The 13,729-nt window shown below is 42.0% G+C and overlaps 1 protein-coding gene across 3 annotated transcripts; it reads right to left on the bottom strand.

The window, feature by feature from the left end:
- Nucleotides 1-1,798: 1,798 nt before the first annotated feature.
- Nucleotides 1,799-6,552, bottom strand: LOC307199519 (phospholipase A and acyltransferase 3-like). 3 transcript variants are annotated; one of them, XM_079947463.1, is made up of 5 exons: nucleotides 6,537-6,552; nucleotides 4,073-4,160; nucleotides 3,318-3,417; nucleotides 2,635-2,903; nucleotides 1,799-2,030 (listed from the first exon to the last, which is right to left on the bottom strand). In XM_079947463.1, the coding sequence occupies exons 2-5, from the start codon at nucleotides 4,079-4,081 to the stop codon at nucleotides 1,932-1,934; spliced, it is 477 nt and encodes a 158-aa protein (XP_079803589.1). In that variant the 5' UTR covers nucleotides 4,082-4,160; nucleotides 6,537-6,552; the 3' UTR covers nucleotides 1,799-1,931. The 3 variants fall into 3 exon arrangements, with proteins under 3 accessions (XP_079803589.1, XP_079803590.1, XP_079803588.1); XM_079947464.1 differs by lacking the exon at nucleotides 6,537-6,552 and having other exon boundaries at nucleotides 2,758-2,903; nucleotides 3,318-3,459; nucleotides 4,073-4,131; XM_079947462.1 differs by lacking the exon at nucleotides 6,537-6,552 and having other exon boundaries at nucleotides 3,318-3,459; nucleotides 4,073-4,130.
- Between the last annotated feature and the right edge of the window lie 7,177 nt (nucleotides 6,553-13,729).

Below are 13,729 nucleotides of genomic sequence, written 5' to 3'. Positions count from 1 at the left end.
TGGGATGTGTGAAGAGGGGGTGGGGGGAAGTCAGGGAAAGGGGGTAATGAAAATAAGAGTTTTAAAATATATATGTTTTGTTTTTGTTTTTGTTTTTGTTTTATAAAATGTGAAAACCTAATAAAAATTTTATAAAAAAAAAACCAGAATGCGGCAGCTACACTGGTGACTGGGAGCAGCTGCGAGACCATACAACACCGGTCTTGAAAGACGTACACTGGCTCCCAGTACGTTTCTGAGCACAATTCAAAGTGTTGGTGCTGACATTTAAAGCCCTAAACGGCCTTGGTCCAGTATACCTGAAGGAGTATCTCCACCTCCATAGTTCTGCCCGGACACTGAGGTCCAGCGCCGAGGGCCTTCTGGCGGTTCCCTCGCTGCAAGAAGCCAAGTTACAGGGAACCAGACAGAGGGCCCTCCCACCAGATGTCAAAGAGAAAAATAACTACCAAACTTTTAGAAGACATCTGAAGGCAGCCCTGTTTAGGGAAGCTTTTAATGTTTAATAGACTATTGTATTTTAATATTCTGCTGGAAGCCGCCCAGAGTGGCTGGGGAAACCCAGCCAGATGGGCGGGGTATAAATTATTATTATTATTATTATTATTAAATTTATTATTATTATTATTATTATTATTCTTTCTAAGCGAATAAGGGAGGTGGTCATGATGAGTTCCAGCACCTCTTTTTCTAGAAAAATAGCACTCATTATTGATGATATTATTATTGTTGTTGTTGTTGTTGTTGTTATTTCCCTCCCCCCTTGGCTTAGGCACCTTGCAAGGGGGAACTGCCTGCACCACCCTAAACCCAGTGTAAAATGCTCCCCCAACACAGCCCCCCTGCAGATCTGGGCCCCCTCCCTGTCACCACCATTGTGCTCACACTGCTACCTTCACCCATGGCTGCACCCACAGCACTGGTGGTACAGGTGGCTGTGGCCAGACTGGCAGCAGGGGGTGGGGCGGGGGTTGGATCTGCCGCCTGAGGCAAATTGCTTTGCCTTGTCTCATGGAAGGGCTGGACTTGACTCCATGCCAGGTGTGAGAGCTTTAAAAAACCGCTCACCCACTTTATTAAGCCGCATTGATGCAATGATGTGTCAGGAGATGAGTCGTTTTGGCTACCTCAGGTTACCTCAGGTGAAATGGACCAATGGTCTGACACAATATATGGCGGCCTTCTGAGTTATGTTCACTCTGAAGAATTGGACAACCACAGAGTTGTTTGTCTATGATATTAATATTGTGCAGTTTGAAGTGACTGGAAGCATAAGAACTGACTCCTTTTGGAATAGATCATTGTCCATACCCATTAAAATATTATTCAAACTTTTACTGGCAGAACTCAAAGAAGAAGAAGAAGAAGAAGAAGAAGAAGAAGAAGAAGAAGAAGAAGAAGAAGTCAACTCCCTTCAAAATGGAGATCTGCAACTCAGTATGACTGTACCAATGAATTCACAAGCTACACTGTTGTGGAATTCTTTATACAGGCACGTATTGATTTTTAACAACCGAGGCCTGCAGCGAAACGTTGTATATGTCAAGGGTGGCCTGAAACAAGATGGCGGCATCCTTCATTCCAAGTACAGAGGTTGACCAGACTTCAAGTAAGTTGAACCTTACTTCAACGTTGATCAGTGTCCTCTACCACATCTAGAGGCAGCAGGGAGAAATTTGATTCAATTCATATTCAAATTCTTAACTAATCTGCACTTTACAAAACAGTGCACAAACTGAAACAGAGCCATCCTCCAAAATTCAGAGCAATGGATAAAGACAGAAAACCTAACTCTTGATTGATTTGATGTTTCTATTTTTATTCAATAACTGTTGTTCTTTTAAAATGGGATTTTCTTAGAAGCCAGCCCAGGATTGTCCTCCAACAGTCTTTTAGATTGTTCACACGTCTCTTCATATATTGAACACTGACTAATGGCGTTTACTAATGATTGCAGCTGCTACCACGCTTGCACCCGTGACCACAGCTCCTACAGCAGCAGCGAATGTCGCCCAGAGACCGACTTCCGCCTGCAAAAAATAAGAGGTTTAAGCATTTTTATTCACAGTGACCGATGGTCCTTCATTTCTCACAACAGAGTTGATATGAAACATTGCTTTAAATGTTTCTTTTGGCGAAAGAAAATAGCCAGATTTGAAACTCTCAGATTCCAAGACAATTAACTCTGGGTTTAAAATATGCTTTAAAAATTAATTCCAAGTAACAGAACATGCTTTGGTGCAAAAATCTGAGTTCTGTGGTGAAAAATATTTAAGGAATAGAGACCCAACATTTTTCATCAGGGTACAAGCCTGTCATTAATTTGGAAACCTGAGTTCGGAGTTTTTAATCTTCTCATTTGTCACCTCAGACAATTTGAATGTATGAACTGAAGTTATTTTAAATGTTATGATATCTATTTTTTTGTTGTTCTGGTTTGCAGTACTTCAACATACTCCAAGTAAATGTTCCGTTCTGCTCCCCATCTTTGTAAATGGGGGTTAGAAATTAAATCCACATAAAAATAAATTAAATTACCTGCTTCTTTCATTTTTCCAGGATAAGGAATTAAGAATGAATTTCAATACCACAGCACAGATTGCCACTATGAAAACGTGAATGAATTCTACACACCTGTCTACTGTCAGGTCGGCCATATCGTAGTATGGCGGCAAAATGTTCACAGTTATTCATGACCACATTGTAAGCTATCTTCTTCCCAACACATCGGTTTGCATTGCTAATTATTTCGCTTACAGGCCTGGCTTTATATTTTCTGTCCTTCTCGTTGTTGACCTTCCAGTAGTTGTTTCCTGCCACTTTTGAAAGCTTTTCTTTCTTCACCACTGCCTTTTTGGTGTTGGCAGACAGGGGAATAGAGGGAGAACTTCCTGTACCCTCATCTCAAGAACACAGAGAGAAAAGAAACTCAGAGACAGTGACCATTAGGCGTGGATTCCCTGCATTTCATCAACAATATTGTCTTCAAGAAGACATCAGTTGTTGTTGTTTTGACAAATACTATTATTTTTTAAAAAATTGTTAGTCACTCTTATCTTGCCCAAGGCAACCCAAAACAACTTACAACCAACCAGAAAGCAATCTCTTGGCTACAAAGCAGTCCTCTAACTGGCTTACAACAATTGCAAGTATCAGGACATAGAACTTCCAGCAACAATTAGTCCCTAAGCCAGTGGTGGGGAACTTCCCCCCACCCCAAGGGCTGTGTTTCTTCAGGGGTAATCTGCCAATGTTCTCTATCTTATTCTTCCCTCTCATAAAATCACCCTTTCTAGGAAATAATGAGAAGCTCTTACCTGCAGCAGTCAGGTGGACCACATATCCATCGCCTACGTAGATAGCCCAGTGTTGGTAACCAATTCGATAAATCTCAATCTGGTCTCCAGGCTTTGGGCTCTGCAAGAAGAAAGTGAGCCCATGTTTTCCTTGGCTAAACAGCTGTGCAAGTTTACTCAGAAGTAAGTCCCACTAGCTTCAATGAAACACATTGCCAAATACATAGGATCACCCCACAAGTAGATGAATTTTTCAACCTTTGGACCCTGTGATTATTCACCACGGTTTTTCTAAGTCAGACTTGCAAGGCAGGGGGAAGGAGCTAAAGCAGAGTTTTCCAAACTTTTCATGCTGGTGAAACACTTTTTATACACGCAGCATTTTGTGACACAGTAATTCAGTTTCACTAGCAAACCGGAGGTTAAACTAACCCCTTTCCAGCCTAGGAGGAGCGCAGGCATCATTCATGTGAAAACACCGGCACACTGCAGCCGACGCACGAATGTGTCGCAACACGCTGTTTGGAAAGCTCTGATCTAGAGACAAAACTATCCTAAGTATTCTTACTCAGAAGTAAGTCTCACTGTTTTCAATGACATTTCGCTCCTAAACTGCACGTTGGCTTGCAGCCAGAGATAGCAGTGTATGGCAGACAGCAAGTCAAGTGGCAATTCTTACGTTGAAAAAACAGTCAAAGGGAAAACAATCAAAGGGAAGGTATTTTGGACGGGGTGGGGATTGATAGAAAATGTCCCCTATTCAAAGGGGTTCTTACCTGAGCCATTATGTTTTGCTCTCACCGTCCTCTCCTTTCAATCCTCAGATACTTTTGTTCTTTTTCAGTTTCATTTTCACTTTATATCCTTTAAAAAAAACCTTGAAAAATCATGTTCTCAGCAAGGCAACAGTTGACGTCAATATAACATCTCCTGGCAACACTTCCTTAGTGTAGAAAAACAGCAGGAAAAAAGTTTTCCCTGCCAGGATAGTTTTCCATATGCCAAAGAGGCCTAGAGCCTCCAGCCCAACTCCCCAATATCCCAACATTTTAGAGGTCATTCCAGACAGTTTCTTTGTGATCCTTGTACCTGCTTTGACGACGAGTGTCTTTGTTTGTCTGCCTGCCTGCCTGCCTGCCTGCCTCTCTCTCTCTCTCTCTCTCTCTCTCTCTCTCTCTGTGTGTGTGTGTGTGTGTGTGTGTGTGTGTGTCCCAATTCTCCAAGCATTGAGGAGTTCAGGGGCTCAGAATGCCCTCAGGTTCTGCTTGCATTGCAATGAAGTCACTGGAGACCTATTGGCATTTTGTGATAAAGGAATTGCATAATTACATGGGTTGACTGTAGGTAAAGATTCACAGCATTAAACACCCTAGAAATCTTCTGAAGAGCTCCCAAGAAGCTTTTGGATCCTCAGCCTGATCTTGTTTCCAGAAGTTTAAGAAATATGGAGAAGGACTTTACCCCCACCTGAAAAAATGGCCCTTCCCATTTCCCACCCACAAATGGGGCAGTCTGGTTATTTTCAAAATGAAGAAATGCCACGTTCAGATGTCTTGGAGAACAGCTATGTGGCTGGTGTTTGTGGCTCCCTGTAACTGTGCCGAACTAGCAGCCCACCTGCTGCACGTAAAATTCCATTACACTCTAATGCTAAGCAAATCCATGTGGAAAAAACTTCCTCAGTGTCACTGTGATCCACTTTCAAAGAAGTGTATTGGTTATTACGGACCATGTGCTGTTCAGAGTGGTTTATTAATAGCTGCTAAACAACCACTGTTTTTAGAATTCCTTTTTTTGTATTTTTTAAAATTTTAATCTTGTACTTTGCTTTGATGACCTCAGGCCATCAAATAATAAATGACTATTATTATTCGTCAAAACTTGTGTGCGCACTCAATGGTAAAATGTTTCGTAAGAGGAGGGACCTATTTCCCCCTTATATAAATCGGCCATTTTCTGTGGCAGCCCTAAGCAATGTAACAGAGGTCATTATATAGCTTCTGGCAAATGCACCTCTTTACCCTGACTTTTGATGGTTGAGGGTGAGTAATAAATAAGAATAATTTACAATAAAATATTTTTATACTGTATACCGGTAATTTTTTTTTGCATTTTCCTATGCAGTATCATACTGAGATTAGTGTTTATAGAAACTTCTTAGTAGATGTGATCAGGAATATTCACTTACATTTAAAATAATGTACCACATTATCCCAGGGCAGTGTGACACAAATAAAAGTTTGCTTGAATTCCAACGACTGGGGACACCAGGGACTGAAGAGACTGACCCTTCACCTCGCTGGTATTCCTAACTGTACCACTTGGTTTTGTTTTCTCCCATTTTCATTTATTTTACCATTCATTCCTATGGGAAAAACTAACGCATTGGACTTGTGAACTTGGTAGTGAATGGGACAACACTTCCTTTCATTGAGGGGGACCGTACAGGGAATGGCCTGCCTTAATACTATGCCAAAGGTTCTAGGTTCAGCTACCAACATCTCCAGGGGAAATTCTGACCTCTGTCAGAAGCCCCAGAGAGCCCCAGCCAATCAGTGTGGACATTACTGAGCCACATGGACCAATAGTTGTGAGTCAGTCTAAGACACCACCCTGTGCTCCCACATACAGTGATGCCCCGCAAGACGAATGCCTCGCAAGATGGAAAACCCGCTAGACGAAAGGATTTTCCGTTTTGGAGGCGCTTCGCAAAACAAATTTCCCTATGGGCTTGCTTTGCAAGACGAAATGTCTTGCGAGTTCCTGTGGGTTTCTCCCCCCTTTCCCCCCTTTTCCTAAGCCGCTAAGGGTTTTCCGTTTTGGAGGCGCTTCGCTAAACGAATTTCTCTATGGGGTTGCTTCGCAAGACGAAAAAATCTTGCGAGTTCCCGCGGTTTTTTTCCGCTCCCCCCCCCTTTCCTAAGCCGCTAAGCCGCTTATCAGCTGTTCCGCTGATAAGCCGCCTCTCAGCTGATCGCTAAAAGCCGCTAGACCGCTAATAGCGCTAATCCGCTAAGCCGTCAATGGGCTTGCTTCGCAAGACGAAAAAACCGCTAGACGAAGAGAATCGCGGAACGGATTAATTTCGTCTTGCGAGGCACCACTGTACCTCCATATACATTATACTCCTTGTCATGATAGGCATTTTTCTAATCAGTCATAAAAAACAAACAGGTAAACGTCCACCTATATGCCGCCCAACTATTAGAAGCTTGATACATTTCAAAATTAAAAACTAACCTGTTTCCCTTTTTTAGTCGCAGGAGCTGGAAGTCGTCCAACAGAAGATTTTTATTTGCTTCCCAACACCACACCTATTTGCAGTACAGCGGTACCTCGGGTTAAGTACTTAATTCGTTCTGGAGGTCCGTTCTTAACCTGAAACTGTTCTTAACCTGAAGCACCACTTTAGCTAATGGGGCCTCCTGCTGCTGCCGCGCTGCCAGAGCACAATTTCTGTTCTCATCCTGAAGCAAAGTTCTTAACCTGAAGCACTATTTCTTGGTTAGCAGAGTCTGTAACCTGAAGCGTATGTAACCCGAGGTACCACTGTATTGGCTATGCTTTCCTTTTCATTGTCACTTGTCCACAATCAGTGTGCTTTCCTGGATACCACCTGTTTCATTGAATTACAGGTACGTCGCTTTAGAATTGCTTCTGAAAGAGCAAAAAAGAATCAGAGTGTTGAACTTCTACGTTTAAGTTTACACTAAGGACATAGGAATAAGGAAGCAGTTCAATCAATACTGGAAATATAGAATTGTACTATTTGGCTATGGAAAACCTGGCAACCTAAGATTGCACCTATTATTTTTCTATTAATCCCAATATCACATCACCCAGATTCCTCCCCTCCCCCAGCAAGGGAGAGATAAGCAATTTGAACCCTGGGAATCCAAAGGTTTATGCACATTATGAGATTTCTATATCAACAATCAACCTGTATCTATTAACCATGTACCATATTTTTCTGTATGTAACACGCCCCCATGGATAAGATGCCCTCTATTTTGGGGGACTCAAACTTAAGAAAATGGAGGGAAATTGCCCAGAGCTGTTGAGCTTTTTCCCCGCTGACAATCTCTGGGGAGCAGAAACAAACAAGCCCACGTCACCAATATGCACTGACAATGTATAAGACACCCCCACCCCCATTTTTAAAATTACTTTTCTGGCATAAAAACCTTGTCTAATACACAGAAAAGTACGGTAAATTTAACTTTGTCAAATCTTAATACTAACTGGATTTATTTTAATCAAATGAAGCTCTGAGACCCTTAACACAATTTGAAAAGTTCTATAAGCACAATGAGTGGAGAAAGGGAGGATAAAGTTTCTAACTTGGACTCCGTGTTGCTTAATGTAATTTACAGATCTATGGAACCCCTTAAAAACATGGTAACTGGATACTAACACACAAATTCTTCCCCAGGATTGGAGTAAAATTTGGGGATCATGACCTTTAAAATCTCTTTTGGAACGGACTTCCGGAACGGATTCTGTTTGTCTTCCAAGGTACGACTGTATTGTCTTCATGGGAAAACCGCATGTTAAACCTTCTGCAATATACCTTTCGCCATTTTTAATTTCTGTGTCAATTAAACCCTTTATACTTAACACTGTTGATCTCCATGACCCATCTGCCACTGAGGGGAGACAAGGCCCACAGCAAATACTACAGTACTGTATAGTATGGGTACTTATGAGGCATCTAATCATAGCCTGCATTTTTATTAAGGCTTGATCAGGGCCTGTATTTTAAAATGAGCTTAAAGATTTTCAGATGTTCATGCCAGGCAGAAGACCAGCTGCCTAAGAACCTTGGCAAGATGTTTATTCTCCTGGACAAGGGGGCCCCCTGATTTATAGCAGAAAACAATTCTCAAAGTCAAAGGGAATTACAGGCTGACAGCCAAGGTTACACTGACCCTACATATTACAGAAGATAAAAAAAGAGATAAACATAATTAAGAGTGGGTAAATAGTAAAATAAAACCATGTGCTTCCCATTAAACTTGAGCCATATTTTCCTAAGGTTGAAAGGTCAAGAGCAGTGAAAAAGGCAACTGGCTTGGCTGGAGAAGAGGTTTTCTTTCTATCTTATTTTGAGGCTGGAAACTGTTCCTTCCTTTTTTACTTTGAAAAGGTTTATTCTTCTAAAAAGCTATCTATGTTATGTATTAAATATATTGGCTTAAATGTAATTATGCAAAGGAATTAGAAGCTAAGAAATGTTAAATCCTTATGCTAGATTCTTATTTCATATAGTTGGAAGAGATCACAGGGGCCATCAGCCACCAGCCCAGCCCCCCCTGCCAAGCAGGAAACATCATTAGAGCACACATATGGTTGTCAGGCCTTTGTTTAAAAGACCTTCAAGAGAAGGAGATCTTTCAATGATGATGTGAATTCAAGATCCTTGACATCTGTTTAAGATAAAAATTTAAGATTAAATCATTTGTTTTGGAGGGCAATAGGGCGAGGTGAGCTGGTAATTAAGGTTCCTTGTTGAGACACATGTAAGATATATTACTACTTATTTGTCATTTATAGATAGAAGAATATATATCTTTTTGTTTCCCATAAAAGGGCATGAGGAAATGGGTGTATCTTTTGTGATTGGTTCTAGCAAACAGCCAATAGGAATTTCAACCAGGCTGATTGGACAGAGGCAGCCACAGGAGGAGCAAGGGGGCTGGATTAAGGAAATATAAGTGCTGGCCAGAATGGCAGGAGGCCAGGCCAGAGCTTGGTAACCATATACCACTGTGCCTCATATTTATTTGTCTGACAAATAAATTATTATTTTAATTTCTCTATTGCTGCGTTGAATATTTCATTCCAGCTAAGCATTAACCACAAGCAGGGTGCTACACTTAGGCAAAGTCTGCTTAGGGCAAGGTTCAGCAACGTTTTTCACCCGTGGGCCAAGCCACCGTCCCTCAGACCTTGTGGTGGGCCAGACTATAATTTGGAAAAAAAAATGAACGAATTCCTATACCCCCAAAATAACCCAGAGATGCATTTTAAATAAAAGCACACATTCTACTCATGTAAAAACATGCTGATTCCCAGACCGTCTGCGGGCCAGATTGAGAAGGCAATTGGGCCGGATCTGGCCCCCAGGCCTTAGTTTGCTTACCCCTGGCGTAGGGGAACTGTTTGCCACCTTACAAGCACATTCTGTACAAAGGCCAAAATGGATGCCATTTACTCCAGGTTCATGCCTATGTCACCTCCCTCCCTCCAGTTACTAAATCTCTCTAATAGGTCTGGTATACCAGTTTAGGAAATCCTACCAAATTGGCTTTGGGGTCTGGCGCTAGACCAAATGCTTGGAGTGTGTCCCACTAAAAAGACGGCCATCCTTTGTTCCCTATAATGTCTCAGATTGCGCCTTTTCAAGCCCCGCTTTAAACCCCCCCCAAATATTGTACGTTTTTCACATGCTACGCACTGAGCAATCAAACCTTTATTACTCATTTAATTTGGAAGCAATTACTTGCTGCCTGGATTTATCTCACACACTTTTCAAATCTCAAAGCTCTTTTAACAGTCGGTATTTAATGAGCATATGGCAAATGTCCTCGTGATTCCAAATGCAATACCTCCCTTTTAATGAAGGGGGGAATTAGAGCGATGTTTCACAATTCCCAGTTATTTGGGTTGTTAGACGCTCCAGAGGTATCAGCATTAAGGCCCTGAGACTTCATGAGGAGACCGACATGTTGACATGGAAGTGGGATGATGTAGACTGTAAATTGAACATGTAAAATAAAAGAGGCAGCCTATTTAATGAGAGGTGGGGAAAGCAGTCTCAAACAAATATAAAAGGCAGCACCATGAACAAATCAATTTAACAGGGTTAATGTTTCCCCTGTATATTTAAGGTTCCTTCACCTACCAACCAAGCCAGCTAGTAAGTAATCTTCTCAAACCCTTATTCAATCTCCCACTTTGTATTTCTGCTACTGCTGAACGTTACTGTAGTATTGAAGGGGAACAGTTAGGGTTACCCCAAAAAGCCCTAAAACTGTTTGTGAATCCCCCCCACCCCCACCCAGCCAGGCCGCTTCAAGCATTTTTAAAACTGCATTTTCCTCTAAGACAAAAAGCATTAGCTAAGCATTCCGCTTGCTGTAACTAAAAAAGATTACAACAAGGTAGAGAACAGTCCATTGTTTCTCAGGCCTTTCTCATGCCTTCTGGCCTTGCTAAAGAACCACAATGCAACTTGCTTTCTGTCCGGGAACCATGCCAAAGCACAAGAATGAAACAACTGGAACACACTGAAACCCTCTCACCCCCTTTCTGGGAAAAGTCCAAAAATGGTCCCAAGACAGGAGTTTTCTGTTCATGCTCAGGGGAACTCATGGGCAGGACTCTTGAAGAAGGAGGAGAAAAGGGGAGGGAACTGGAAGGGGATACAAACTATGTGCAATGGCTGTGAACTTCGTGCTTGTTTTGTGACTTATCACACTTGCTCCTCTGCCCACCCGGGTTGGCAGAATAAAAACTCTTTCTCTGGATTTTAACCCCTTGGTGTCGTTTGGCTCCTTTTCGTCCCTGCTCAGGTGCAACATTTTCCTACCCATGGATTAAAAAGGCTACAGTATGAGGCTGATTATTTTGTGAATCGGTGGGATAAATGGAAATTCTTATGCTTTTGGAGACAGAAATCAGGACTAGCCTGAAACTAATAAGGGGCATGTGCAGACCAGGTGCTTTTTTCCTCGTTTGGCAAAAAATTATTTCATTTACAAATCCATCTGACATAGATTATCCATACTCATTGGTAACTCTGTAGATACAAACTTCATAACAAATGCCTGTCAGTGATCACTTTCTGTAGTTATGTTGGTGTCCTGTTAATTTTTGTTTCCTTTATATAGTCTCCAAGTGATATTTAAAACCTTTCTGCACCAACCCTCTAGGAATCTTTTGTAATATGAGAGGTCTTCCCTGTGGCCAGTACTTGAAAAGTTCAATCTGTCCAAATCAAGGAACTAGTTGCAGATGAAGTTTGTACTTGTACAAAACAAGGTAGTTCAGTTCCAGTTTGTACAAATGAACTTTTCAGTTCATAAAAAGTTCATCTTTAGGTGGGTGAATTTCAGTGTTCAGAACACTATAAGCTGCTGTGCTGAAGCATAGGTCCAAAAATAAATCAGGTGTCACACACAAGTAATCAGATGACAGATAGTCAACAGATGACGCTCTCCCACCAATTGCATTTCAGTGTTAGAAAACACCCTGTTTAATTTGTGCCAGCCACACAGCTGTCAAAGGCAAAAGGCATTATTTGCTTTGTTCCTGCATTTGTATTTGTCACTGTGAGCTGCTCCTGTTGGAAGGGGGATGAAATATACTCGGAGTCGAGGGTGAATTTCATGCTCTTTATTCAGCTCATAGTAGCAATGAATAAAACTTTCCCCCAAACATCTAACTATATATACATTATTTACATAATGGCCCTCGCGTGATTGGCTAATTTCGGGCTGCTTCTGTAGGCCAATCAGGTTGTGGATTCACCTCCTCCAGAAGCCAGATTGGCTGCTCCTGCAGGCCAATCAATTTGCTGATTGATTTCAATCAGGAGCCTGATTGGCTGCTCCTGCAGGCCAATCAGGTCCCTGATTCACTTCCACCTGGAGTTGGATTGGGTGGCTCCTGCGGACCAATCAGACTGCTGCATTCTAGATCCTATTGTTCTAGGATTCAGCTCAGTACATAACAGGGGAGCACTTGGGAGAGGAAAACCTCTCCTTCCTTCACCAGGAGCGGGCAGTTCAATTCTGTAGGGTGCTCTTCACACTTTCAAAGCTGTGCCTGCATCCTGCTGGAGCATCATCTCTGATCCTGCAGGATGAGGGGTCAGGTGGAAGATGCAACTGCTCATCTGGTAGGTCTTGGAATTTGTGCAAGGCTTCAAACCTGACTCCTGCTTCCCCTTCCTGGTTGAGGCCCTGCCCCAACCACCACAGATTGCTTTGAGCCATCAAACCTGAACCGTAGTGATCCGTGGCTGTCTCACCTTGATTGATGCCCAATTTACTCCAAATAAGCCCAAGCTGGCCCAGGACTCGGATGAATCTGGTGCACAGCCCTAGTAAGAGAACACCACTTGGCTCTGGAAGTCTCCTGCAATATTCAGAGAAGTGCAAAAGATGGCTGCATTTCGGTTCTGCCAAATGAACTAGATTTGCCTCTGAATGTCAACAGAATCAAATTTCTCCAGCATCCCTACCTGCCAGCAGCACCGAGTCTGCATGCAGATGTCACCTGGGCTTCGCAGCTCCAGAACAAAAGGACTGGACGGTGCCCAAAACGGTCACCATGGAAGCCCAGTTCTACACACAGAATAAATCCTGTAAATATAAACACCTACCTTGTTCTAGCTGCAACACAACATTGTTATGTTATGCTAGTTCTTTTATATATGTGTGTAAATATGTATATGTCTGTGTGTGTGTGTATAGTGTATATTTTTATACTATATATATATACATACACACACACACACACACACACACACATACACACATACACTAAATGCTTCTTATCTCTGCCCCTTTTGATAACTCTCATGCTGATGAAATCACAGGAGTTTAGAAAAATAAATGATTTCCTTTTACGACTTCTTAGGCTGAAATCCTTTGCATACATCCCTGGGAGGAAGCCCAGTCAGATACAATGGGACTTCCTTCTGAGTAAACATGCTAAGGATTGTGCTTCAAACATTCTCTTTACAGATGACACAAACAAATTGCTTAATGGAAAAGGAGTGGTGCTTATCGCTCTTCAGAGGAAAGATATCAGGATGCCAAAGGGATTGCTTTTTATCTTAAGGCATTAATGACTTAATGCAAAGGCAAACCTGATTATGGAGTAAATGATTATGGCTTGAGTAAATGAAGACAATGTTTATTTTTCTTGGTAATTAAGAATTAAACGCTGCCATTTTAAGAATCAAATTCTCCTTTTTTAAGCTCTCACTCCAAGCATTTGAAACACCTTGGTCCGCTGTGCTTGCTCCACCCACCAAACAAAGGCCATGATTGGCTGGTTCAGATAAGGATTTTTGACGGGCAGTGCCACAAGGCTGGCTGAGGTAGATTCCAGTGGCCAGCTGCAAGAGAAAATTGTTTTCTCTGTGCCCCGGGGGAGCTGCATCCGGCCACAGCTGCTACCCATCCAGAATTCGGGTGAGGGCCCCTTAATTTCTGCCACATCATCAATAACACTATTCTTTTCAAATATTAGAAAGTGATGTTCTCTCCCCCTCTTTTGCAGAAATAATTCCCACTGCCATCTTAAATAATCAATCACCCACCCAACCAAATAATTTCCACAAGCAAAGATGATGTCTGACATTTCCAAGCTCAGCTTTGAATTCTCAGTGGTGAATATAGTTTATCACATATGCTTTTCTT

The sequence above is a fragment of the Podarcis cretensis genome, assembly GCF_951804945.1.
Source record: "Podarcis cretensis genome assembly, chromosome: 12".
In the NCBI taxonomy this organism is placed as follows: domain Eukaryota; kingdom Metazoa; phylum Chordata; class Lepidosauria; order Squamata; family Lacertidae; genus Podarcis; species Podarcis cretensis.
Note: the sequence above shows the minus strand (reverse complement) of the source record. Positions and strands in the feature narration are given on the sequence as shown.